The following is a 27975-nucleotide window of genomic DNA, read 5'->3' on the forward strand; positions in this document are numbered from 1 at the left end:
GAAACATGGAGTTCCTGGGAAGAACTGGAGCAGTTAACATCACTCTTCTTTAGGAATGAAATTATCTTTCGATTTCGTAGGAATGGTTCAGTACTTCTCAAATTTTCTGAAAGCAAACAGTGATATCAACTTTAAAAACACTCTGTTGCACTGGGGGACACTTTTTAAAATTTTACATTCTCTTACAAAATGGAAGTTTACGTATCTTAAAGAGCATTGCTTGGTTAATCTATCTGGTGTCTGTCTACCGTATTATTACACTGCACGCTTTGGACTTAACATGACCAAGTTGCCTACGTGATTGATGTCCAGTGTCTTTGTAGTGCAGGTTAAGTAGTTGTTTCCTTATAATGCATGTCTATGGTCTCATAAATCAACGGACTCTTTTTTTTTTTTTTCCCCCTCCCTAGTCTGTCTTTCCACCCACTGACACTCCCTACCCCTCTTCCCCAGAAGGAGATTGTTGCAATTTTTAAGTCTTAGTTTAACAGTTTTAAAATATTATAAGGTCATAGACAGATAACTATATTTTGCAAATGGTTGTATTGTGTAAATGAAAAGTTACCCTTTTCAATCTGTCTTGACTTTCCATCACCATCTCCATTGCTGGCAGTTAATGACCTTTCACATCTGCTGGCTGAGCAGCTTATGTGAATGCTCACTAACCTGGATCAGTCAAAATGCATGGGGGCTACTTTACAGGCCTTAAGAAGTAGGTGTTTGTTAATCTGGCTTATTTTAACTCAAGTGTGTTAGGAAGTATCTTAAAACAAGCAGCTCCATTCCAACAGCCAGATTGAGCACTGTTTAGGAGCTAAGTGGCATTATTAACATCTGACACATTTGGGGCTAGAAGAAGGGTATCTGTCTGCAAATGAGTACCCTGGTAACTGAGTAACTTACCTGAAATAGTTTGGGAGTTTTTTTGTTTGGTTGATTTGGCTTGTTTAATGGGAAGTTTCAAGTGTGGGAAATATTTCAGGCTTTTATCCACCTGGTTGGCAGGTATTTTGAAACACTTTCTCAGAAAGATGGAAAAAATCTACACGTGTGTAGAGACGGTACCTCTGTTATGTTGGCTGGCTTCACATTGTTCTTCAGTTTTCAAATTTTGGTTACTCTTGTTATTGTCCTGTTTGGAGAAAATTAAAAGAAAAAGGCTAGTTTCAGGGGAATATTTTTAAGCAGTTCTCTATGTTTTCGTTCTCCAGCTAAACAGCAAGTTGAAGCATTTTTCCTGATTCAGTTTCTCAGAGATTGGCACTTAGGTTGAGACCAGTCATTTTACTTACAGAAAACTAATAGATCTGAATGGTTTAAATACATAGAAATAGGATTCTATGATAGTACAGTGTTTTGAGTTATTCCTTTTAACTTTTAATTATAGCCATGTCTATTAAGCTTATTGTAATTTGTTTCAGAACTAATAAAATATATTTATTTACTATTTGAGTTAGCTACTTCCCAAAATGTGACTTGAACAACCGGAGTGTGAACTAGGAATCTGTAACTTTTTGCTTTCCTGTTGCTGATGAGAATGGTAATCGCAGATTGTTGTTGTTATGAACAAAAATAGCTCCCAGCTAATATTCTTGATTTGTCAACAATGAATTTTGTAACAGAGTTACATCCTCAAGAAATAAGTCTGAGAAATCTGGATGCTGATAAATCTAAAGTATTTGAAAACTTCTGCATTTGGAGCAGAGGGAGATTGATTTTTGGTTTGGGGTTTTTTTTTCTTTTTTTTTTTTTAAGCAGAACAGTGCTGGAAATATTTTTAATCTTTCATGTTATTTTATTGTTATTTGGAACAATTTTTGTTTGGTTTTATGAAGGACAGTGAAATTCAGATTGCCCGCCTAAAGAATGTTCAGTTAGTAGGACTGCTGTTTGACATCCAGTTTTATCTCTAAATGTTAGAATGTGACTCGTTGATAGGAAATCTGGTTACATTGGGAGTCATGGCTGACTGAAATGTCTAACACACAGCTCTTTCTTTTCCTTTTTTCTTTTTCTTCTTTCTTTCTTTTTTTTTTTTTTTCCCCTTCCCCTGTTTCCTTAAGGATTTGCAGCACTTGCAGCAGCTTCAGCAGCAGAATCTCAACCTGCAACAGTTTGTGTTGGTGCATCCAACAACCAACTTGCAGCCAGCACAGTTCATCATCTCACAAACGCCGCAGGGACAGCAGGGTAAGTGCTTCCTTGCCAGAAAAGAAAATCATACGTAGCTTTTTAGAGGAAAAGGTGAAGCTACGGTGGTTCATACAGCTTCACTAACTGTTGCTATTCGTAGGAGAAATAACAGTATTGCGATTAGGAGACTCTTAGCAGGTTGTCCCTTTCTGGGTATTAAACCTCAGCCTTGTCAAAGTTTGTGTAGCTCACTTCTCAAGGAGGACCAATCCAGAGATCATGTCATGGGAACATTTGTTAACAGTAAGGCCTCTTGGGAAATACTGCAGCATCTGGATTTCTGGGTTAGGCTCTCAAGAAGGAAGCCTGCTGGGAAGAGAATTTGGAGAAGATGATTCTCCAGAACTCGAAGGCAGAATCCTAGGAGGTGGAGGCCTGGAGGGTGTGTGGGCTGTCTGGGTTAGATCAATGCTAAAAGGGCTACAGAATTCTAAGACTGGAAAAAGATTACAAAATCACAAGTCCTTGTGGGAGACTAGAAAAGTCCTTAAGCCTAAAGAGGGTACAGTGAATTTTGTCATAAACTGGAATAATAATTGCACCTTGGGAAAAGAGCTAGAATGTTGATTTTGTATAGCAGCTCTTGGAAATAATACTTTGGCAATACACTGGCTATGGCTTACACCCTAAAGGCAAACCAAGGCGGTGGTAGGGGGTAGTGTGCCAGACTAGTTAAGATGATGTACAGGAACTTTGCTCTAAGAACTAATGCATTCAAAGTTGCAATACATCACACTGGTGATTGCACCTCATTTGTTGATGCCCACAGAAAACTGCATTTAGCCATGGCCTCTTTTCTGTTCTACGTGAACTTTGCTCAGTTGTTCAGGTCTGGTAATCCAAAGATTCTTGCTCAGAAGGCAAATCCTGTTATGCTTGAAGAGTCCTCCAGAGCCTGGCTGTCCAATAAAGCAGCTCTTTGCACCTCATTTTCTTCTGTTGCTTTCAATTTTTTCATGTATCATTCCTTCTTATATACTGTAACTTGGATAGAATTGGCTTACTATTATGCTGAAGCTCTCTTACTGTCTGAATGCTCTCACATTTGAATAAAGGGTTAGTCAAAATAAACTTTATTTTAGTAGGACTTGATTTAGGAGAGCTTTTATACCAGCCCTGGTAGAAAATGGCTAAAAGACTATCCATGGAGGCATTTAGTGATGTACTAGTTTCTTAAAATGAAGCAGAGCTTACAAGCTTAACATGTTCTTCTAGAAGAATTCAAACTTCACCAAAATTTAGGTCAAAGATTCTTTAAAATAGGCTTGCTTTTTTTTTTAATAAATTCTTTTAAGGAAATGGCAAGCATAGAAGCATTGTTTTGAAAAACTCACTGGTATTAATTCTGTCTAGATTTTTTTTTAGCTAACTTCTGCTGGTTTTCTGAAATATCTTTGAAGATGCTTCACAAAAGAGGAAACTTAACAGAAGCAAATTATATTCATATCCCAAACTGAATTGTTTGCATTATAGAAAGGAAGGAAGGGTTTTTGTTGTTTTGTTTTAAATCTTCTGAAGTAGCATAACTACCAGAAGAGGTTTTCATGGTACCTTTTCCAGGGACCATCTCTGAAAATGATTTCTTCACTGCAGTTTAAGACCTACATATTGCTGTCGTCAGTGATGCGGTGTGTTAGAAACACCATGTTTTACTGGTAATGTGCAGCCTGGACAACTGAATAGCTCAAAAATGTAGGAAGATTTATATTCTGTGTTCTGACCATAGGCTGTTAGTGTGTGACAACCTTCCAAACTGAAATGCTTGAATGGATCTAATTTTCTTCATGAGCACTCAATGATAAAGCAACATGTATGTCATAATACCTCTTATCTCACTTTTTGGTATGGCTTTTTGCAGTATTTCGTGGTTATTGTTAGAAGTTCTCAAACAGTATGTTATTATTTATGAGAAAGATTGAGAAAGTGTGTATTTTTATTTCGTTGTTTGCTGTTGCAGCTGACTTCATGTTGTTCTTGTCCTATTGCTCCATTAGTCAACTTCATAAAGGAATAAATATTCTGAAGAAACTAGCATAGAGCTTTCTTTAAAAACAGCAACATTCAGATTTTTTTGGATGCCTCATTGGTACTGCATGCATTTTTTTATATATGTACGCATTTAATAACTAAAATGAAAATTTGGATTTATTTATAGATTATTCTGGAAGAAACCTATTGCTTTACAGACTACACTGTGTATTTTATACATGCCATATGGCCATGTAAATGAGAATGGAATGGGACAACTCTGTGCCACCGACTCTGCACGGGGACAACTCTACGTGGATCGGCAGATTCCACTGATCCTCCCCGCCACGTGATGAGCTCAGCAAAGCCCTTGAACATCAGCAGGGGCTGTCTGTGGTGCCACAGGGAGCTGTGAGCACCTGTCAGCAAGCGGTCTGTCACAGGAGGCAGGGGGGGCACTGCCCACGAGCTCGTTCCTGCTATGCCTGCTGTGTGCATTGCATTAGAGGGAGCAGAAGGAGGTACGCAGGCAGGGGGGTGAGTGGCAGGGGGGTAGCAGCTCTGGGAGCAGGGTGGAAGCCAGCTATCTCAGCATTGCCAAGCTGAGCTGTCCTAGACCCATTTCTGTTCATGCATATGTGGTGCTGGTACTGCTGTGCACCTTGGGCAGATGGGAAGAAGCACTGCTGTGATGGGGACTGCTGGCTCCTCGTGTTCCTGGTTGCCCAGGGCTGAGGGGGATGCTGGGGTGGTGGGACACCATGCCCATAAGTCCCTCAACTTAAAAAAACAACACCCCACAGTAAAAAAAAAAAAAAAAAAAAGGAAAAAAAAAACAACCCAAAAAAACAAACCCCAAAACCCGCAAGCTGAGGCCAACAAAACAGCAGGGTCTCCCACCAGGCAGTGCTTAGGTGGCCCTGCGCCTGGAGCTGCTGCCCCCACCCCCACCTACCCCACCGCTTGCCTCCCTGCCTGCAGACTGCCTCCTCCTGTAACGCATACTGTGGGCACAGCAGGAATGAGCTTGTGGGCAGTCACCCCTCTGCCTCCCATGACAAGACCACTCAGGGCTCCCTGCAGCACCACACAGTGCTCCTGCCAATGTTCAAGGGCTTTGTGGAGCTTGCCATGCAGCGAGGAAGACCAGTGGAATCCGCCGATCCACGTAGAGTTGTCCCTGTGCAGTCGGCCATACAGAGTTGTCATAGAAACTTTGGTGTAGAGAAAAGCTGCTTTTACCTGAAGAGGTGATGAGTTGCGAAGTAATGCAATCATCAGCACTCATATTTAGATTCTTGGAAGGGGCTGAATATCATGGCTTAGATCCAGCTTCTGAAAGATTTTAAAAAACTCAATACCTAAAGTATTAATCAACTATCAGGATGTTATTCTGCTTTCTTCAACACACATTATAGTTTATTACAGCAGCAGATGTGAAAATCTCCCTATAAATCCACTGCCATATATCTAATGTAGTCATCTTCCTTTTCCACGTGACTTCTGGTTGTTCAGTGGCTCACATGAAACAAACAGTGAAGTTCCTGGTTTTCATGGCTTGTAATAGGTAACATCAGAACTGAAGGAGTTGTTTCAAGTCACAGCAGGTATGCAGAAGATTGTATGGAAATAAAAATTTGGAAGAATTTCTTGTTCGGAGCAATTATTGTCCCCGTATTATTGTTAAAGTCATGGGCAGGAAAGTAACACCTTGTACAGTCTTTATATCTCAGGTATCTGTTCTTGTATCTAATAGATCTGTCTCTAGGATAATCAATTCGACATCCTTTACTACAATTATAGTTGCTTCTTAAAAATACTACCCTCATCAGATGACCACTTGCCTTTCTGCTTGGAAGATATTGCCAATAAAAATCGTATCAGTAAAAATCTGAATCGAGAGGGGTAATGGTGCTTCATTTCATTTAAATTAATCTTGCAAACAGAAGTTGTTAAGATCTGAGGAAAGACTGCATCATTGTCAAGGAGGTTTAGAAACAGTACTTCTAAAGAAAGTATCCAGAAAGGCCAATGTGGAAGACAAGCCTACTAATTAGCTTTAAAGATTGAAACTGGGCCTACCTATTCTGAAGTTGTTGCTATTTATTATTGAAGACCTTGTTTATGATTTAATTTCTTTATTGTAAAAATACCTGGGATGATGATAGCTGGCCAAATCCGGTCCTGTTCTCTTCTTGTGTACTTGTCCTGCAGACTTTGAGACTTTACTTATATCACTAAAAAAAACCCCAAAAAACAAAAAAACACAACCAAACAAAAAACCAAACAAACAAACACATTTTTGAAACAGAATGATGAATGTTAAGCATTGGTACTTACCCTGCTGGCCTCTGGTCAGAGTGTAGCTCTCTCACCCAGTGTGAGACTGGAGCAAGATGCCTGAAGTTGCCTGTGTTTCTTCTCAGATGCATCAAATTTGTAATGGACGAGGGTTCAACTCATTTGAGATTGTGCACCTGCACTCCCATTATGGGACTCCTCATTTTGTTAATAATATGCTATGTGAACCTGGTGAAGTGCTTTGGTCCCCTCAGTATGCAAATAAGGAGACCTAGCTCTTCATTGTCAAGAGACTCTTAATGACAGCATATTTGCTGACACAGCAGTTGAATGAAATGTAGCTGACTCGAACTCATTCCCCAAGTAAGAAGGGAGGGCTTGAAGTGGAAAGAGGAAGAACTTGGAAGAAGTGATTTAAAGTGACTTTTTCCCCTGTGCTGCAAATACCCATTACAAAGATAGGAATTAAATGCTTAATATTTACGGTCCTCTTTGAAATCAAGTCTTTGCTTCTAAGCATCTGAAAGCATCAATGGGCAAAAATGTTGACTTTCATTGAAGTAGCGTGGTAGCATCTTTGCATGGATCACTAAATCAATACTCTTCAAAGCCATAGTTCACCAACTTCAGCACACTTGCATCCTGTTCTTGATCTGATCTTAAAGGGTACCTGGGTACTACAAAAGGTGCAGCAGCTTAGCATCTCAGTGGAAGAGATTTGGAGGAATGCATAGGTTAGTACTTTCTCTTCTGTGTTGGATCTCAATATAATTCCAGCTACGAGTCCCCATTTTGGAAGATCTGTATTTGATAAAATGAGGTACACCGAAGTGTCCAGAAGTTTCTTTGCATCAACAGTGATCAACAAAGTTCACCAAATGGCGTTGTATGTAATATGTGGTAGGACACCCTTCCTTCTTCCCTTTCAGTTGTTTCCAGTTAATCAAGTTATGACATTGTAATGGCTTTGTCTTGCAAGCTGACTTCCAGGATATGTCTGTGAGAAGATGAACAGCTTTGGCAGTGAAAAAGCAGTCAACTTCTTTTTAAGGTGAAAAATTTCGCTGTTTTTAGGAGATCAGTTAGGGGTGAATTATGTCTTATGCTTTTGGGCCAACTTTTTAAAAAATTATGCTGAAAAAATCTGTACTCGAATGTTTGTTTTATCTTTTGTTTAATTTTAGATGCTAAGAACTGAACCCCACATCAGTCCTTGGGGACTGTTGGCTGTCAGGAAGAGTCTTTTGGCTTGGGCTTTTATTTGTGCTACTTGTAGACAATACAGGAAAAGTCCTGGATGGTGGTAGATGCATTTACTTTATTATAAAAAAAATGAAACACCTATAAGTATCATACTTTTGCACAAATCCTTATCTACTTCCATGTAATCATTCTTTTGGACTGTCACGTAGGTGATTTGTATGCCATCTTTAATGGAATATTACCACTGGGCTCTTAGAACCCAAAGGAGAGGGTTAGAAATCCTACCTCTGTGAAGTTCAGAATACAAGTAACGTATTAGTTTTTACAGAATAAAAAAAGCATGTAGGTTGGAAGGTCATGTAGTATTGCTCAAAGCACATCCAATTACAGCAGAGTGCTCAGTACCTTTGCCAGTTGGGTTTGGACTTCTCCAAGAATGGAGATTCTGCAATGTCTTCAAGTACCTGCTTCAATAGTTAACTACTCTTACGGTGAAAAAAAAAAAAAAAAAATTTTTTTCCTTATATCTAGTTGGAGTTTTCCATGTTCCAGCTTAATGTCCGTTGCAACTTGTTACTGTGCATCCTCAAGAAGAGTTGATTTCTGTCTTTGAAGGCAGCAATAGGATCTCACCTTGGCTCATAAGGCTAAGCAAACCAGCTCACTTACCCATTCCTCGTATGGCTGTTCCAGCTCGTTAGCTACCCTAGTGGGCCTTGAATGTACAAAATCCAGGTTGACATTGTGTCTTGTACTGCGAAACCCAAGGCTGAACACTGTACTCCAGATGTGGTCTCACAAGTGCCAAATGAAGGGGAAGAATTGTAGCCCTTGACATGCTGGCTGCACCGTTTGGAATACAGCCCAGGATGTGGTTTGCTGTCTTTATTCTAAGGGCACGGTGCTGTTTCATGTTTATCTTCCTGTCCTCCAGGACCCCCATATCTTTTTTCAGCAACACTGCTTTCTAGCCAGCCAGTGCCCACCCTCTGTTGCTGCATGGGGCTATTCCAGCCCCCATGTAGGACATTGCATTTTCCTGCATTGGTCTCCATGAGATTCCATTTGTCCAGCCTGTCTAGACCCTGACTTCTGGCCTATTGACCACTCTCCATGTGTTTGGTATTGTCCACAAACTTGCTGAGAATATACTTTGTCCCATCAGTCTTAATGGTAATAACGATGTTACAGTATTGATGCCAGTATGAGTCCCGAGGGAAACGGAGAAGTTTGAAACACCAGTATCTCAGCAGTTGCCTAAAAGGCGCAGTGCTGGACTCACACTGTATTTAAAAGGCTGTGATATGTGCACCTTGTAAGTTAAGTCACTAAAGTTATGCTGAGCCAAAGTGGAGACCAGTAGTTTCTTCTTCGAAAAAAAACCCTGAAGGTTAAGCTGAGACTAGTACAGTCACCTCTGAAAAGAGCAAAACTGCAGCTGCCCACCCATGGAAGCCAACAAAGAGTCCAAAGCGTGTGCACAGCAAGTGTCTGAAAAGATAGTAAGTCAGTGGAAGAGATGCATTCTCTGCCAAAACAGTTCAGCTGCTTTACCCATCCCTTGATCATTACTTCACTCAGCTGCAGGTTGAACTAACTTGTTCTTTCTTCAATTTCTGCCCGAGACGCATTGTATCAGTATTCCTTAAATAGGATAAAATGATGTAAAAACTGAGCAGATTAAACGTGTTCAGAATATTTTATACTGTGCTTTGTGATAATTACTTCAGAACGTATGAGTGAGAATAAAATGAAGAAGAGTGTAGTCATCTTGTGCTCTTCAGCAGAAGTGTTATTGCCAGAAAAATATCCTCTGGGATTTGAGGACAAAAAAAAATTACAAAAGGACAGTGCTAATTACTCTGATTACAGTCATAAGATGAGTCAGTAACTTGTGATCAATGGTGTTACCAGTGGACTGCAGGTCAAATGTGGTCAGTGTCAGCTGCCTATTTTTTGTTTCATTGTTCATCATCCGCTCTATACTGTTGGTGTGATGGCTTGCCCCTTTCTATTTCAAGTTGTCAGTTAAAATTCACTGACCTAAATGAAGGTCAAAACCTCTTCACTTAGAGGTGACTGTTCACTAACTGGTATTTAGATTTGGGCAGCTGAAATAATCTTTCAAGCGAACAAATATTTGCGTTGTAAAAAGCACTGTGTATCTATAGTCGGTAGCTGTCTTGGAAGTTCGTTAAGCAGATCCGTTCCCTCACTGCGGCTTTTCAGAACCAGGGAACATGTTGATTGTGTGGTGCAAAGCAAATTTATGTTGTTGTCTATACTGTGCTATTATGTTGCACAAGCAGCTGGCTTTATTCTGTAGGTCTTGAGCATTTTGATAGCAACATACTCTATTTAAGATATGTATTCAGTACTTTGTCAAAAAGATCACTGTCAGAAGACGATTCTTCTGTAGTTATGTATCCTGCATCGAGGATACGTTTTCTCCTTCTTGCCTATGGTAGTCCCTCTTTTCATATCTCCTATGGCCTTAACCTCACATAAAACATCCAGTTTCTTACTCAGTATTTATCAAGTCCTAAATTCCTGTGTCCGCTACCTGTATTCTGCTAAGAGGTAGCGGGTCATGAGTGGTGTGCTCTGACAGATAGGCCAGCTGGTGAGCCAGAACAGACCATGTCGAACTCCAATTACAGAATTTAACTGGTACTTACTTGGTGTTCTGTCCTCTGAGTGGCCACAGTGTCCAACTGTTGTTGCTGTGCCATTGTTCCCCTCTGGTTTTGGGAACTTGGTATATTGAAGATGCCTATTAAGTGTAGGTTTAATCAGTCAAGTTCTTAAGTTATTATAGAGGAAGGTGATAGCTGTGGCCAGGAGTTACCTAAAGATTAACAGTAATATTTTTCACAATAAAATTGAGGAAGTTGACTACCTGTAGGTATGTTTTTGTCAAGATTCTTACCCCTTAAAAATGTATAAATTTTAGTGTTAGAAATGAAAAAAAAAAAAAACAACCCAACAAAACAGACTGCTTGTAGTTAAAATGTATAGCTGCAAGCATATATCTCAATTTCCTGAGAGATTTAATAAACCATACAAATAGTGGACAGTAAGAGAATTTATTTTTAGAATGACAGCATTTTGTGTATATTGGTTGCGTCAGTCCAAACTGTTTTTTAATGTTTATTATCTTTTCATAATAGCAGGGTTTTTCATATATTCAGTGTAATGTTTATTCCATTTGTGCAATTTACACAGTGTTCAGTATCTTACCTAAGCTTTAAGTTCTGATTACTTTTCCAAAAGTTTTTTTCTTTATTTCATCCAGGAGGAGATTATCTGGGCTTGTTTTGTCTTCTGGTGTGGTCTAAATTTGCCAGAGAAAGTTCCTTCTTGTTAGGCAGCTGGAATGGTGTGATATGGAGAGGAAGAAGGGTGATCAAGCAACCACATTTGTCATTTTGATTAGTATTCAGTTGTTGGATTTGTTCTGATTAGTGTTCAGTTGTTTATTTTTTATATAGCTCCCTAATTCTTGGTCAGCTGTTGGTTACAGGAAGAGGTTTAACCAAAATCTGCAAGCTGAAAGAGGCAATTAATGTTTCCTGCCCGCGGAACTGGGATAACCTAGATCATTACAAACTCTTTCTGCAGAGAAGACTAGTACAGACTTCTCTCTTTTATCCTTCTGTCACCACATACATATCAGGAAAATACAAAAGGATTTTGGAACGAAAAGTCCAAAGTCAGAAGGTATCTATGCAGGGATGAATTGAAGACTTGCATCTCAAATTTTTTATAACTTTCATTATTTGGCAAGAGCCCTGTTTCACCTCATTTCATGTTTTAGTCTTTTTAAATGACAATCCAAACCCACCCTTTTCTCTCTCCAGGTCTCCTGCAAGCGCAGAATCTCTTAACGCAACTACCTCAGCAAAGCCAAGCCAACCTCCTGCAGTCTCAGCCAAGCATCACCCTTGCCTCGCAGGTGAGGCTTATTTCAACTATTCATGAGTTGCTTTGAGTGGATTTAAACTGTTGCAAGTGAATGGACCCTTTGTGTTAGTTACTAGAGTAGATACTGTAGCTATAATAGTGGGTTTGTTTTTCTAGATCGAGTCACTGTAGCGCTGAAGTATCAGTAACTTCAGTTTTGTGGTTTCCACCGTAATATGCCTCTTCTCCTGGATTTAACATTCTAATTTTTTTTTTTTTAGCTGAAAATTTCAATGGTTGATATCTTGAGTTAATGGCACTAAAGCATCGTTTGATTTCATGTAAGGCTTTCTTGGACAATCTACAGATCTGTGAGATTCAGAGGAATAAGGTGTGGGCTACCTAAAAAGCTAAAAAAGAGGATTACTGAGAAGTATCTTTTTCTAAAGACTGGAGTGATGATCTATCTTTCTTGTAGCCTAATTGTTTTGCTGCTGTTGCTAAGTCATTGCTAGTCTTATTAGTTACCTTCTGTGAAAGTGAAGAGATTGATAGAAAAGCATTGAAATAATTCTGTTAGATATAAGTTAAAATAGTAAAGCTCTATGATTAAACTTTCAGACTGTAAGAAAAGCAATTTTAAGGTTGCGCGTGCCTGCAAATTTAGTTTTGCTTCACTGAGTGTTACTGTGCAGTTTAGTTACATGACTGCATGCTATTTCTTAAATACCAAGTAATATCATCCAATATCTTCCTGCCAACTTGGTTACATATAAGAATTTTTTAATCTGTAATAAGATGCCCAAGTCTATCAGAGTCTTAGAAGACTACATTTTCTGTTATACCACCTATATAGTATTTTTCATGCACCATGTGGAAAATGGAATTTGTCTCACCTCTGTAGTTCATACCTCAGTTAGCAGCATGACTCCTTGCTAAAGATTATACTTGGATTAAAAAAAAGTATCAAAACTACAAAGAGAAAATAAATTATACAAAGGGGGTGAAGTCAATAAAGACATATTGCAGTAATTACCTGCTATGTTTAATGTAAATTTAAAATTATTAAAAACCTTCATAGTGTGACACATATATCTGCAATCCTAGAAAGATCATATGTGGTCACATTATTTCTCAAGTAATGAAATTACAGATCCTGACCACACTCTACCATCTGCTGTGCACTGCAAAATACTACGCTAACCGGGAGAAAAACAACAGAGGGAGCTACATAAAGTCTCAGCTGTATGTAGGCCATTTCTTTTAGAGCAGCCATTTCTGGACCTTTGCATAGACTTTGCATGGTCCTGTGGTGTTGCATAGACTTGAGGCTGTTCTTATTTGCCCTGAAGGAGTCCGTAGTTTCAGAGCTGGGCATAGGACATGAAAGCATTAAGTCACCTTTGCTTAAGAGCCTTGGCTGAATTGAATGGAATTTAACTGGAGTAAATGATTTGTGTCTGCATCTGAGATAATCTATGGCATATAAGAAGGTAGACTTATGCACTCAAAACATGTTTCCAGTGTTCCTGTTGCACATAAAGCCTGAACTGTGCAATACCAGGTCTTAATGTATTTTGTTCGCCCATGAATATTTTCCACGATGATCAGTGTTAGCCAGATTCTTATTATTGGTGCTTAGCAAAATGCTCTAGTATGCCAGTGTTCAGGGAGAGTGAGCCTAGTGTGGACTTCGGAAAATTAGCCTTTTATCTAGAAGAAATGTGTGACCTAAAAGGAATTCTTTTCTGTAGGTTGCCTTTACTTAATTTCTCGTATGACCAGTACATTCATACTTACTGTTGCAAGTATCAACAGAAGGGTTAGAGATAGATCTCGGTTTTTCTGACTGGGAGAGCTGAGTCAGTTATAGGAGATGGCATTAGAGGAAACTTGCCATGTTGCTGCACCTGTAAGTGCTTGCTGTTCGAAGATTAAATAGGAGGCTTGAATCTTTTGTGCTGATGACAATCTGCCACGTCACACAAGCAGTAAATTCAATTTTAAAATGGTTAAAAGGGGATGAATGCCAAGCTGTCTATAAATGATAGAACTATATCAAGTAAGAGTGTTCAGCCTTTCTTTGAGCAGCTTCTGTAGCAAGCAAAAATTGATGGTTATCTGCTGCATTGAACATCTCTTATTTTTCTTTAATTGGTTCTGACAGAGCCTTTAAAAGGCTGTCATACTAATACAGTTTTCTGGATTGTGATTACTTGTTCTTGAGAGGAATGTAAATAAATTAGAGAAACGTTCAGATTGCTGGAAATGTCAAATTCGTTGATCTTTCTCACAGAAACCCCACTCGCATACCTTTCTTGAATTTAATTTTTGCTGATTATTCTTTTAAGTCTGATTTTCATTTTTTCCTTGCTCTCTGTCTCAATAGCCAGCAACCCCAACACGCACAATAGCAGCGACCCCCATTCAGCCACTTCCACAGAGCCAGTCAACACCAAAGCGAATTGACACTCCCAGCTTGGAGGAGCCCAGTGACCTTGAGGAGCTTGAGCAGTTTGCCAAGACTTTCAAACAAAGACGGATCAAACTTGGATTCACTCAGGTGAGACTGCGTACCTTAGTGCCTGCCAGTGTGGAATCTGAGGTCTCATCTTTCAAGTCTGGAGGGAGACTACAATTCCACCTTTTCCTGGGAGAACCTTCTTAAATAGGGTTATGCTCTGGCCTTTATGTAGGGGATTTCTAAGAAATAACAGAAAAAGCCATACATCCATCTCACTTCCCTGTTGGTTTTAAAGCACAGCCATTTTCCCAGCAGGTACACGCATTTACCAGCTCCAGATGTCATTGCATGTGCGCTATTCATTCTATAGGATGTAAAATGAATGGGGCAAAGCACTTTAAAGCTGCCTTCAGAAGTACAAAGTCCCGAAACCCATACGGCACAATTAACTGCTCTGTGTGTTTAAAAAGTGTATCACAATGGTGGATTTGCTTTGGATGTCAAAGGGCTTTTATCTCTCAAGTGTATTTTCCTGTTAAACATCAATGATTTCTGTATTTAATGGTTTTGCTAAGGTTCCTAAACAAAACCTGAAAGGACTGTTACCTTTGAAGTTCTCTCCTTACAGAAGTGAACTGGAGTTGTGGTTTGTTTTTGGTTTGCTTAAAAGCTCAGAAATACCCGTAGAGCAGAAGAAAAGTAATCTTGAACACAGTGAAAATAGTTGAATGAGGAGTACAATTAAAAGTACAAAGTGCATTTATACGTTCTGTTATTTTGTTGAAGGGAAATGCTGCATGAATCCAAGAGTCCTTTCTTATTAATATCAAAATGGATTTTTTTTCCTGCAAAATTAAAATATCTGTCCAGGTAAACAATTAATTTTGGCAGGAGTCTGTGGTAAGCATAGGTGTGGTTTTGCTAGAAGAAATAGCATGCAAAAGTCGAAGTAGGTATTTAAAAGTCTGAGCTTAGAGCAGTCAGTCCAACGTATGCAATTTGTTCCCACCCCTGGAATAAGTAAATCTACTCTAGCTGGAAGTATGTGCTGAAGTCAGATTTATTTTTCTGGCAAAGTCCTAAATGTTTGAAAAATCAGGGTTCGTAATGAAAGTTCCTGGCAGCAGCTTAATTATAACTCAAGAACAGAATGTTCTTAGTAAAGTGAAGTAAAATGCTGGCATGTGTGCCTCCTTCCCTCCCTTCTTCCACTAGAGGGAGGCACAGAAATACAAGTGGTGCACGTGCACAAAAGCTAGAATAGAGCAGAACAGAACAGAGAAAATACAATCGCTTCCCTATAGCCTGACTGAGGAGGTTCGTGGAGATCTTTAGTTATTATGTTTAATCTGCCCTGCTGTGAGATGATTATAGAGGCTCAACTAGACTTTTTAAGTCATGGGTTAACCCTTCTTATTGACCCTGTTGTGAATTTTCATGGTGAGGAAAAATGAACACAATTGCTCAGGCTTACATGTCGGTATTTGCTTTCCAGTTTAAAACAGGGGAATCTTGAGAAAGTGGTAAACTTGCATTTGATAACTACTATCCTACTCTGAGTTTGTATGTGTATAATTAGGCAGTTCTAATAGCTTCTATCTAATTGCATAATTGGATGATAATTAGAGACCCTTGTTACTTTGGTTTCCTATAGTTGGATAAATAGACTGCCTTTCAGAGGAAAGCAGAAATTTATTTCCAGTGGTACTGTAAGCTTTTTCAGACTCACGCCACCCCTACCTTTCAAAAATAATTGTAAGATTTAGTTTGCATTGCAGACTAAACACTTGCTGCATTCTGTCTTATGAACAATGTAATGGGCTTTGAATTTCAGCAGTTCTGTCTCTTCTCCCACTCTTGAAAAGTGGGTGATGGATTTAAATCCTGTTGCTTAATTGTTTTCCTTAAAAATATCTCCATGTTTGACATACAGAGACACAATGAGCATACTGCATCTTAGCATTATGGCAGGTATGTGACTAATTGGTCAGAATAGATTCAAGCTATGTGAGCAAACATTTTAGCTGATGTTATTTTTATTCTGTAAAATGTATCACCTCTGCTAGTCCTTCTGAGCTTCTTAGCAGACCAGTACACACAACAATGATGTACCTTATAATCAGTTTCAGTTCAGTACTGGAGCTTCGTTCAACCTGGAGAGTAGATCAGATGTGTATACAGTGCCTTTATCCTCTATTCCATCCATCCTTTGTGGCCCATCCCAATATATAAAATTCTCATCCCAATATGTAAATTCCTTTGCCTACAGCTGAAATGCTGCCACTGTTTGGCATTAAAAATGATTGACAAAGAAATGGTTAACTGTTCTTTTTAAATCAGATGGCAAATGTTAGTAAGAACAACGTAAATACCAGAATTAAATTTAGTTGGAGGACTGGAGCAAATTTCATAACTCTCTGCTGCCAAGACATAAATCAGCTTCTCTCTAAAATGGTTTATATGGCCAGGTTTTCTTCTTCAGAAACCCAGGAAAGCATCCACATTGCTTCTCTTGGAATGATTTATGAATTTTAAAATGCACGGAATCCTGGCATATGGGTAGAGGCATAAATGTTGAGTTCCCACGTGTTTCCTCTGATTGAAGGGCATACAAACCGATTGTTCTGGTCCTCTTCTAAGAAGGAAATTGTTTTCGTTATGCAACCTGCACAATCTACTAAGCTTACCAAAGGTTGTTTTCTTCCTCGCTTGTATGTGGCCACTCTGCGTGCTATTAGTATGCTTGTATCAAGCTGTGGTTGTGGATCTCAAGGGAAGGAAAGCAAGCTTTGCGCAACCCGACTAACCCACTTGCAATTAAACTCCACTAACTATGCTCAAGCTTTTCAGTCTCTTCTTCTAGACTCTTTGTACTTTATCGTGTTAAAAAATAAAAATCTAAATTAAACTACTTTAGACCAAGTAGCATACTTAAAAAATAATTACGTTTTTTCAAAGAGCAGGACCTTCCAGCTTTAAAACAAGCAAGAAAACATTATTGTGTTATTAATGGCCACAATCAAGAATGGATTGATTTTTTTTTTTTGAAACAAGACTTTCCAAGTGTAAACAACATAGATGTGCATATATACACATATATATATATCTATGTTAGGATAAGCAGAATGTCTGATAGCTAGCTAAAACTAAGTTTTGAAAAGCAATAACAGATGTAAAGAGATGATCATCTGTCTGTAAATCTCCTCGATAGGTTTTTGGCAGATGGGTAATGGTAGTGAAGACTGCAGTTAATCATTATTTGAAATGGTTCAGCTTCTTGTCCACTTTGAAATGTGTATCTATGGGGAGAAGTTTGGTTTGAACCTCAGAAGATAGTAAAAGTTCAGATAAGAATATTTTTGCATCTACTTGAATCTGATGTATGTTTCCAGACATCTTTTCAAGAGTGTTTTCTACTAATTTGAGAACATGAATTCACTGCATTTCTGCTTATTTGAACTTTCCTTCTTTGGTGTGAAATATGCAGATACTTAAATCTGCTCCTAAAGAGAGCTTGACCTTATTTTAAAGAGCTAAGAAAAAAATTACAAGTTAATATTCAGCGGAATGTTCTGCTCAGTGATAATGCTAAGAAGACAAAGCATCAGGGATTTCCTGAAAAGAGTTATATGGTTAAACTGACTGAGGTTTGATATTTCTTTATGATTATTTGCTGTAACATGAATCTTGGTAGCACTGAGCAAGTTTCTGCGAAACTGAAATCCCACACAGCAGTGGTGTCACTAAGAGAACACTAGAATGTGACAGGATTCCTTGCTTTGGAAGTGCCTATGTTAGTGAATCCGTTTTTTCTCTCTCTTTGTCCAGGGTGATGTTGGGCTCGCTATGGGCAAACTCTATGGAAATGACTTCAGCCAAACTACCATCTCTCGCTTTGAAGCCTTGAACCTCAGCTTTAAGAACATGTGCAAGTTAAAGCCACTTCTGGAAAAGTGGCTCAATGATGCAGGTGAATGAGTCTGTGCATTTCTTCACCAGCCTAGCAAAATCAGTTAGATTCTGAAAAACCGCTTCGTTTGTGCCCTTATGGTTTTATGAAGCCATCAATCTTTGTAACTGTCCAGAGGACAAATAGGGGTGTAGGAAAAGGTAGTTCCCTTTTCATGTGCCTACATGCATCCGAAATTGTTCCAATATGAACTTTCAGAATTGTGTTCTGCATCCAGCTGAATAATTGCATGGGTTGAGGTATAGTATGTGTCATGATTTTCCTCCTTCGTGTATGTTAATGCATATAACTTCTAATCCTCTTCTAGCTTTCTTTTTCAGATGTGTAGTAGAGAGAGGGTTGCATGGTTTATTGTTTCAGTAGGCAGAGCTTATTGCATTCATCTCCTCCCACACCCCTATGTGCATTCTTTTCATCTCTCTGCAAGGGTCTATATAAACACTCTCTTTCTCACAATAGGAAGAAATTTTTGTGGGTTAGGTTTTGCTTTTTCCTTTTAGAATTATTTTTTTCCTGGGATATAAGTTATTCATGATGCCAATGTTGATAGTGTTCTTTTTTGGTTGTGGGTTTGGTTTTTTTTTCCCACCAGCAAATGGAGCTTGGATGGTGATGTTAGGATAGAAAGTGTTTTAAGAGTGCTGTCAGCCAGTTTTTTCTTCCAAGTATGTGACTGTACATAGTATAAAACTGATGGATCTGCTAAACAGATGGCAGGGACGCTATATGCCTTTTTATTTTTACCAAAATGAAGAGAGCTTTATGCTGGTGCCTACAGTATCCTCTGAAAATTTGAAAGTAATTGGATGCAGTGTTGAAAACTTGTCCTGCATTGGAACAAGAAAGTGTCATTCTATTGTGCTGACAGGGGTTATCTTTAGGTAATCTAGATCTGTTACAGAAAACATAAAGATCTTCACACTGAGTGCTCTAGTCCACTGACCAGTGGTCCCCATACCTTCCAGCAATACTGGATGAGTCCAGTGCTGCAAGGAATGTCTGTTTTTCCTGCTAGCCTGAGGAAATACTTGGATCTGTCAAGTTAAGTTAAGGGCTGTAAGCGTCAGGGTCCTTCACAGCCTGGAAGTTAGGAACTATTGTCTTTGGCTGTGATTCAGTTTCATGAAAATCTTTGGAAGAAAGATTCAGATTACTTTAAAGGCTACTTTTAGGTAAAAACAGGCAGGAGAAGCATACTGATGGTCCCTTCCATCACATTACACTGGAGTGTTGGAGAATTTATTCTTACAGAGCTCAACTTGTTCTGTGGGGTTTTCAGGGCGGAGAGGGGTTTCAGCACGTTTATGGGTGCCATTACTGGGGAAAACCAAATAATTTAGAAAATGACAAACTGAATGTACTTGCCCATTCGAGCCTACCAGAATGATCTTGGGCATTGTGAACTTTGACACCTGCTTGTTACCCACACACTCTAGTGCAGTGAGGGATCTCCAGCCATAATTGATTATTTTGTTTAAATTCCCTGCTGGAAACATGCCTGTTGGTTATTTTGTACTTTCCACTGCAAAGTGGGGTCGAGTGTGTTCTCTCTTCATTCTTCTGTGGAGCCAAAAAGACAGGATTAGGGGTTTACAACAAGAGACCTAGTGAAGCTAAGGAGAGGGAGCTGCTAGCTGTGTGGTCTGTTTGGTAGAACTGCATAGCACTGAGTATCTGCTAAGATCTCCAGAGAGGAGTGTTTGAACACTGGAAGCTGGCTATAAACTTCCTGTAGTGGATTGCAAAGTGGGTAAAAGAAATTTCAGGCTGCTCAGATTTTTTCATAGTTGCCTCTGACTTACAGCTGTGGCTCGTGGATATCAGTTACTGCTTTTTTTCTTTAAACTGTGCCTTGCAGTGAATGAGTGTGGGGTGGAATGAGGTACGGGAGACAAACTTTGTATAGGTGTTATAAAAGGCATGTTGTGGTAGCATACAGGAGCAGAGTGTGCCCTCTGGGCTTAGTTGCAGCTTTTAATTTTCAAGTATATGTTGTAATTTACAGGTACAATGATTAATGCATGTGGTCTTCAGAAATCTCTGTATATCTGGAATAGATACAGGGTGGATTTTAACATGCCTTGCACAGGTGAGGAACACTTGCATTAGACTTCACTGCATTCAAATAAAATCTCCTGATTTATGTTACTTTCTTTTTTCAGAAAACCTCTCATCTGATTCAACTCTCTCCAGCCCAAGTGCCCTGAATTCTGCAGGGCTGGGGACCGAAGGCTTGAACCGTAGGAGGAAGAAACGCACCAGCATAGAGACCAACATACGTGTGGCCTTAGAGAAGAGTTTCCTGGAGGTCAGTGATCCTATTGATCTGCTCTAGTGCTATGAAAAAATGAAGAAACTTTGCTTTACAGTCATATCTGTTAGATTGAACCCATTACTGTGCTATTTAGGAAAGTGCTTGTAGTGAACAAGGTGAATACAAAGGCTTTGCCAAGAAGCACACATCAATGCCTACGTTACTTCAAAACAAAACAAAAAACAAAAAACCTCAACAAAAAACCCCACACAAAACCCCTCAAAAAACCTCATTGGTTCTTGCAGTTTGCTGATTTCGCATTCCAAGATACTGAGCCATAGATCTAAGCTTGATATTCAGCACATCAAAAAGAAAACAGATTACCCTTTCTGAGGATGGATAAATGGGGTGACAGTCTAAACATACATAATACAAGGGGTTTTAGATGGCCTTATGTTACTCTTGTTAGGCACTTTGTGCAGTTGTATGGGCAGATAGCCCCTGTAAGTAGCCCAGCCATTATAGGTCTAGACAACCTGGGATTCGTTTGGCTATTGCTATAGTTAATCTCTCCTATTCCTTTTCAAGAGATGCTGAAAGATTTCTTTATCAAGGTCTAGAATTCCTTGAAGGATTAACTCACAAGTCAGATCCCTTCTCTCAAAAAGAAGCACGTGAGCTTAGTCTTCATCACCTGTCTCTGAGGAACACAGCTTACAATTGGTAGAAATGTTCCTGGTTACAGGAACATGGAAGGCAGAAGCATCTATTATAGTCTGTCTCTACCATTGACCAGATTCTGGATATAAATGACCCACCCAGATTCCTGCCTAGTGAAGAAGCAGCTATAATGTAAAACTTCAGAGGTAGTTTCACAGCTTTTCAAGTACTGTTTCCTTTTCTCAGAACCAAAAGCCTACCTCGGATGAGATCACCATGATAGCTGACCAGCTAAACATGGAGAAGGAGGTGATCCGCGTTTGGTTCTGTAACCGGCGCCAGAAGGAGAAAAGGATCAACCCACCCAGCAGTGGTGGAACCAGCAGCTCGCCCATCAAAGCAATTTTCCCTTGTCCAACCTCACTGGTAAGAATCAAGAAACTGTGTTGAAAGGTCCCTGGAAGAGATAGTTCCACTGTGCTCACTGAGGGAGTTGCACGTGCTACGCCGCCTTTGTACAGCAGGCTTATACTTGCAAATTTATATATTACTGGCATTTAAATTATCCTACTTGTGAGCTATCTAAGAGAGATAATGCTTACAAATCAGGCAGTAGTTGGCCCTTCAGTTTTGATGTTTAGTCAGCTCATGCGTAAATATTCTCACTAGCGAATTTGCTGTTGGGGTTATTGGTTTGAACATATTCCAGTTAGTAACTCCAGTTTATATCTGGACTCTCTTTCTTGCTCAAACTTTTTTGGTAAAATAGTAGTAATTAAAAAATGCTTAACAGCTCTACCCCTCCCCTCTTATTTTGGCTGCTCTGATAAGTAGATGAGCAGCAGCAAAACGTATCATTTGGAGGCTTAAGTCACACAAATCCAATGACACCGTTGTCACTTTTAGTCAGGGATGAGTTATATTTAAAAAAAAGACATGGAACAAAGGAACAATTTAGCTAATACTCATGTAATTAATTTCCCACACTTGTATTTGCCTCAGGTAAACACAAACTTCATGAAAATAAGAGTAACAAAACACATGCATCAAGGTTCCTTCAGCTCCTTTGCTACCAATGTCCATGGAGGTCTGTTTTCATAAATAGCAACAGTAGCTATTAGATTTCATAGTAGCTATGCTAATAGGAATGTGGTGGAATTTACATAGCCTGTAGTTGTACTTTTGTAGTATTTATTCCACCCTCATCACTGTAGTAGCTAATACCTTTCAGTACTTCATTAAACCATTAATTTTGGTGGTGTGTCATTCTTTCCCCTCATCTGTGTCTCAGGATGCGTGCATGCAGCCTTGTGTTTCAGGGGAAGGGATGTGTTAAATGTACTTTTTTTTTTCCTAATTGGAAAGCAAGGTTGCATGCCTTGCTACCAAAGCAGAACACAATGAGATTTATGATAGTGTGTTATAGTACCCATGCAAGTTCACTGAGACTGCAACTTAAGAAAGCTTTTCTGCATAAATTTCCCTTTTATTAGAAACTGCCATTGTATGTAAGCAACTGAGATGTTAACCACAGTCTCCATTTATTCAGTGATGTTTCAGTGAGCATTTTCACTCATTGTAAGCTTCAGTAAGACAGTGCTACCACTGAAATGGGTGTTCCAGCCCTGCTGCCCCCAGCCTTCACTGGCTGTGTGCTTTGTTGATTCCTTGTGTCAGCTCTGGAGATTATGTGTCCATAGAATGACTGGGCTTAGTTTACTAGTTTGACTGCAGATTGACTGTGTGAAGAACAATGATGAATTTTCAAGTACAGCTAGATAACCAATCTGACTTGTAGCCTGGCTGCACAAGTGCTAAGGCTCTGAAGCAGGATTGGAGGGGAATGCTCCTTTTGATGGCAGCCGCCTTTTGCATTGGCTGCAGTCAGTCATTGTAACCGTCGGGTTAGCTGTATTAATTCTAGGTCATTCGCTGCCCTGAAATATGGATTGTGACCTTGGCCGTAATTGTTTGGTGGACAGATGACAGATATGATGTCTAGGCTGCATTAGTGGGCAGTGTACTATGTATCTAGCTCTTCTTTATTTCATACACTATTTGAGATAAGCAGAAAGCTTTTAGACCTGTCCCAGTTGCCCCAGTCTTGTTTAAAATGCACGAAGCATTTCACTTTCTAGATATGCAGCATGAGAGAGGTTTCTCTGATAATAAACGAGGTAAGAGGGGAAAGGAGGACGGTCTTAGCCTATATCCTTGGGTATGTTCTCTTGGGCAATTCTAAAGGATTCATTTCTCTCATTGATGTATAACAGCCTTCAAATATTATTGTCATTTGACACCATTTCTTGTCCATATAAAGTTCTTTCTGTCCTTATATTTCATTTTTCTTCATAAGCTAGTTCCTCCAGCCTTATCTTTGGTGGTTTTTATCTGCAATGTCTTCAGTTTATTGTAGTAAGCTGTCAACAAGTAAAATTAGCTGATGTCATTTGAATGTTTCAAAATTCAGAGTTCCTTCCTCTGGCACAAGGAAACTTACTGAAGTAGAGCTTACAGTTTTTTGAGTAAAAGTGAAATGTTATTCTCTTTATCTGTGTAAACACATTACCCAAAATACCTTTAGTAATGCTGGGGAATTTAAAGAATTTTATAAGAGAAAGAGATTTGGAGCTGAAGATGTTTAAACAAGAAGAAAATCCGTTCAGAAAAAATGTATTTTGTAGCTCTTTCTATAAGAGTGACTCTGTTAAAACAAGGTGCCATCTTTGGAGGGAGGCAGAGAGGGACGGCTAACTTGCAGTCCTGAGGCAGTATGGGTGTAATGGATGCATCTCCCTTCAAATACTGAATGATTAAGAATAAAGATATTGCTGGTAATTAGAGAAGGTACTATAGTTGGTCCACTGAATGATAAGTAATGGAATTACAAAGAAGTTAGTTTATATGTAGTGTTTTCCGTGATAACTTCCTCAGCTGAGGATGGGAAGAAAGAAATCCAAGTCTAGTAGCTAACTGTTTTTGTCTTTTAACGGTTGAGCAGTTGTATTCTTTTTTGACCTCCAGGTGGCAACCACGCCAAGCCTTGTGACGAGCAGTGCAGCTACAACCCTGACTGTCAATCCTGTGCTCCCTCTGACCAGTTCTGCTGTAACTAGTCTGTCAGTCACAGGTAAGCTCTGATTTCTCTTGCCCTCACATTAACCTCTACCATTTTCCCCTCTTAAACTCTTCAAAAGGTCGTTCAATATTCGTCACTGGTATCCCAGGACATTCTTGTCATTGTTCTTGTTACTCCAGTAGGAAACTTCAGTCCCTGTGACCGCTCAGTTGACTTTTCTGGGGATAAAATCACAGGTGATGTGTAAATGAAATATGCCATATTCCATTGCTAGTTTCTAGAGCTCCTCAGCCTCCTGTTGGGAAGTGTCATTTCACTGTAGTCTGAGCTTCTCATTTGGACTCCTGGTGCTTCTTGGTCCTACAGAAATGTGTGTTTGTATCCCTATCAGTTGGATGTGCAGTTCAGGTGGGTAGTGGTTTCTGTTCAGTCATATCTGTGTTTTGCACTGATCTAACCAGACTCAATCTTCTAGGCACAACAGAAACCACCTCCAACAACACAGCAACAGTGATTTCAACAGCACCTCCAGCTTCTTCAGCAGTGACATCACCCTCCCTGAGTCCTTCCCCTTCTGCCTCAGCCTCCGCTTCAGAGGCATCCAGTGCCAGTGAGACCAGCACAACACAGACAACCTCCACTCCCTTGTCCTCCCCTCTTGGGACCAGCCAGGTGATGGTAACGGCATCAGGGTTGCAAACAGCGGCAGCAGCCGCGTTACAAGGAGCTGCACAGTTGCCTGCAAATGCAAGTCTTGCTGCCATGGCTGCTGCAGCAGGACTAAACCCAGGCTTGATGGCATCCTCGCAGTTTGCAGCTGGGTAAGGATGATTTTTTCACATCTTTTTAGGTGAGATGACAGAAGAGGGAAGGAGAGTTCTTGGGATAATTTACTTTTATGTACCACTATTTTCTGGTAGCTCACTTGGTGATTCTGGTGTCATTTATCTCAAATTCTGAAGGTTTACTTATATGTGGTAATTGGCCATTCCCATCAATGTACACAAATATTGTTTTCATTTTACAGATGAAAAAGCTGTGTTGCAGCAATGTTGTTGTTTGATAAGTCATCCATCCTACTGCAGAGCTTGACTTAAGAGCTGCAACTTACCAGTGAATCATAGAATCTGTTCTACTGATTGTAAAATGGAGAGCTAGCCTAGACCCTCTTCACACTTCTGCATTCATTGCTCATCATGAGCAAGACGCTGTAAAAGACGCATGATGATGTATTGTTAAAGTTTTTGTTTTAAAAATGTTGCTCTGAGAGATTACTCTTTGTTTCTTCGATTCCTCTTGATTTACATCTTTGTCATCTGAATTTGGGAGATGATAGCTCTCTAACGAGTGGCAGTTTCCCCAAAATACTTTACAAGAATATTTTAAAGCAACAGTCAATACAAGTTATGTATTTACATGCCTGTACTTCATGCATGTCGCTAACCATGCAGCTGAAAGGCAACACCTACTCAAGGCATCATGAAGGAAAAACTAAAATAAACTAAAATTAGCGCTTGATCTCTGGTCTTTCCTCCCTACCCCCCCGCCTCCCCTTCTCCACTCCACACACACCCCCTTTTTTTTTTTATATAAATATGATGGTGTACTTCTGAGCAGTGACAACCTTTTCTTAAAAGTAACACTTCTTCACTTTGTCTTTGTTTCTTCTTCCATGATCTTGCTTTCTGCAGAGGTGCCTTACTCAGTCTCAATCCAGGGACATTAGGTGGTGCTCTCAGCCCAGCCCTGATGAGCAACAGTACACTGGCAACTATTCAAGGTCAGTAGTGTTCCTTTTAATGCATCTCTGTCGTACAACTTCAGTTTACTTACTTCGTTTTTCTCTGCCAAAAAAGAACAGACTCCACAGCAGCAGACATAAATGTTGTAGGACTAAAGGTTTTACAGAATTTACATGCACAAATACATTTTATGTGTCACAGAGATAAAAGCAGGTACAACTTCAGAAAGGGTATTAGAGAACTGTGTATGATCTTGTAGTGATTTACAGGAGGCATTTAAGATATTGGATGCGATCTGGAATTTATTTTGTTATCCTTCCCCCATTGGCATGCATCTCCAGCAGGTTAGAGATGTGGTTTTTATAGCTCTTCTAGCATCAACTTCAGCAGAGTTGTGCTATTTTGAGGTCTGTTAGGAGGGCAGTTCCAAGCAAAACTTGATCCTGAATTCTTGTCCTCATACGTATTTAAAAAGAACCCACAACAACCAACCTACCTTGTAAAGTCCTTATGTAGACCTTTAAATCCATCAATCCTTATTCAGAGGAGTAAAGATTTATTTTGGAAGCGCCACACAACCAGAAGATTTTGCTGTTTTTAGCAAAGAGTTGTTCTCAGTTTGTGGTTTGTCATCTGTAAAAACTGGATAGTGCAAGTGCCTAAAGAGCTATCTAACCCATGTATTCAAATATCCTCTAGACTAGCTTAACAAGTCTTGTTTCCAGGGTACAAGAAAGAATAATTTCATTAAGTGTCACAGATAAATTTAGGAGATTGTAATCTAAGGCAGACTGAACCCTGTAGACCGGTGAGAGTAAGTTGTAACAGTGGTTATATGTCAACGTTTAAAGTGTTACTCTGAAGGTTACACGACCTTCTTCATCTTGTGATAGCTGTCATTTCATGTGAACACTCATCTCAACCGTTTCCAGTACAGATTGCCTGAATGTACAGGTTTTCCGTGGCAGGAAACGTAGACCAGTATTGCACTTAAAGATCTGAGGAAAAGCATGATGGAGTTAGTTCAGGAACAGACAACAGAGGCATTTTAGTATCTGCAAGGTCTTGTCCACTCTTTATAAAGAGTTGGTTTTTATAAAAAACAGCATGTGATGAGATGACTGTTGTTAGCGGTGTAGAGAGCACGGCTGTCAGGGAAAGGAAAACGCAGAGACCGGTTGCTTTTAGGCACATTTTCATTATGGCTTACTGCTAATGTTATCTCCTCCCTGCTCAATTTTCCCTTTTTTAGCTCTTGCATCTGGTGGCTCTCTTCCAATAACATCACTGGATGCAACTGGAAACTTGGTGTTTGCCAATGCTGGAGGTACTCCTAACATCGTAACTGCCCCTCTGTTCCTGAATCCTCAGAACCTTTCTCTGCTCACCAGCAACCCAGTTAGCTTGGTCTCTGCAGCTGCAGCCTCCGCAGGGGCCTCTGGACCAGTCGCCAGCCTTCACGCCACCTCCACCTCAGCCGAGTCCATCCAGAACTCTCTCCTCACGGTGGCCTCTGCAAGCGGGGCCACGTCCACCACCACTACTGCCTCCAAGGCACAGTGAGCCGGGCAGAGCTGTGCTGCCAGCAGCCTGTTTTCACTGTGCGGTGGGATTGGCTGCCAGCGGGGTTTATAAACTGAAAATGTGATGGGCATCCTCTCACCGTGTTGCTGGGGACAAGGGAGAGAAGGAAAAATATAAAAAACAAAAGCAAAACAGGAAGGATTTAAAGCTGGGACAGACATTTGCCTAATTTTATAATAAACACTGTCTTTTCAGGATCGCTTCATGGATCGGAGAACTTTCTAACCAAAAATGTAAAAAAAACAAAAAACAAAAAACAACAAAAAAAAACACAAACAAAAAAAAAAACCACAAAAAAGTGAAAGGACTACTTATCATTTCCAGCAGTCACAATGACAAGTTAAGGTGGGTTATCAACTCAAACAGAGGAAGGGGATTTCTTCTTTCTTTTTGGTCTAAATATCTTTCTTTTTTTAATTATCATTTTATAGGTCTGTTGTACAGGCCATTATGTCATACAAGGTGTTTATAATCGTATCAATCGTGTTGGGGGTTCCTTTCTTAACTGGTACAATTTAGGCAGGCCTGTATTACTGGTGTATCTCTATTATTATTATTATGATTATTATTATTATTATTTTTATATATATAGTTTGGACGCGTTTGTCTTTTGCTCCTGGATTATTTTCAGCGAGCTCCCACACCATGGGGGGA

General features: G+C 39.7%; 1 protein-coding gene across 2 annotated transcripts in view; it reads left to right on the top strand.

The window, feature by feature from the left end:
* Positions 1 to 27300, top strand: part of POU2F1 (POU class 2 homeobox 1) — a 109113-nt gene extending 81813 nt beyond the window's left edge. For both annotated transcript variants that reach the window (XM_086463171.1, XM_009962102.2), the window contains exons 7-16: positions 2064 to 2190; positions 11526 to 11620; positions 13958 to 14131; positions 17861 to 18002; positions 20165 to 20310; positions 21163 to 21342; positions 23941 to 24046; positions 24471 to 24816; positions 25687 to 25775; positions 26990 to 27300. In XM_086463171.1, coding sequence (XP_086319297.1) covers positions 2064 to 2190; positions 11526 to 11620; positions 13958 to 14131; positions 17861 to 18002; positions 20165 to 20310; positions 21163 to 21342; positions 23941 to 24046; positions 24471 to 24816; positions 25687 to 25775; positions 26990 to 27300 — 1716 coding nt within the window. The remainder of the gene's footprint in view (positions 1 to 2063; positions 2191 to 11525; positions 11621 to 13957; positions 14132 to 17860; positions 18003 to 20164; positions 20311 to 21162; positions 21343 to 23940; positions 24047 to 24470; positions 24817 to 25686; positions 25776 to 26989) is intronic.
* Positions 27301 to 27975: the final 675 nt, after the last annotated feature.

Source organism: Leptosomus discolor, chromosome 1 (genome assembly GCF_034619465.1).
Source record: "Leptosomus discolor isolate bLepDis1 chromosome 1, bLepDis1.hap2, whole genome shotgun sequence".
Taxonomy (NCBI): Eukaryota; Metazoa; Chordata; class Aves; order Leptosomiformes; family Leptosomidae; genus Leptosomus; species Leptosomus discolor.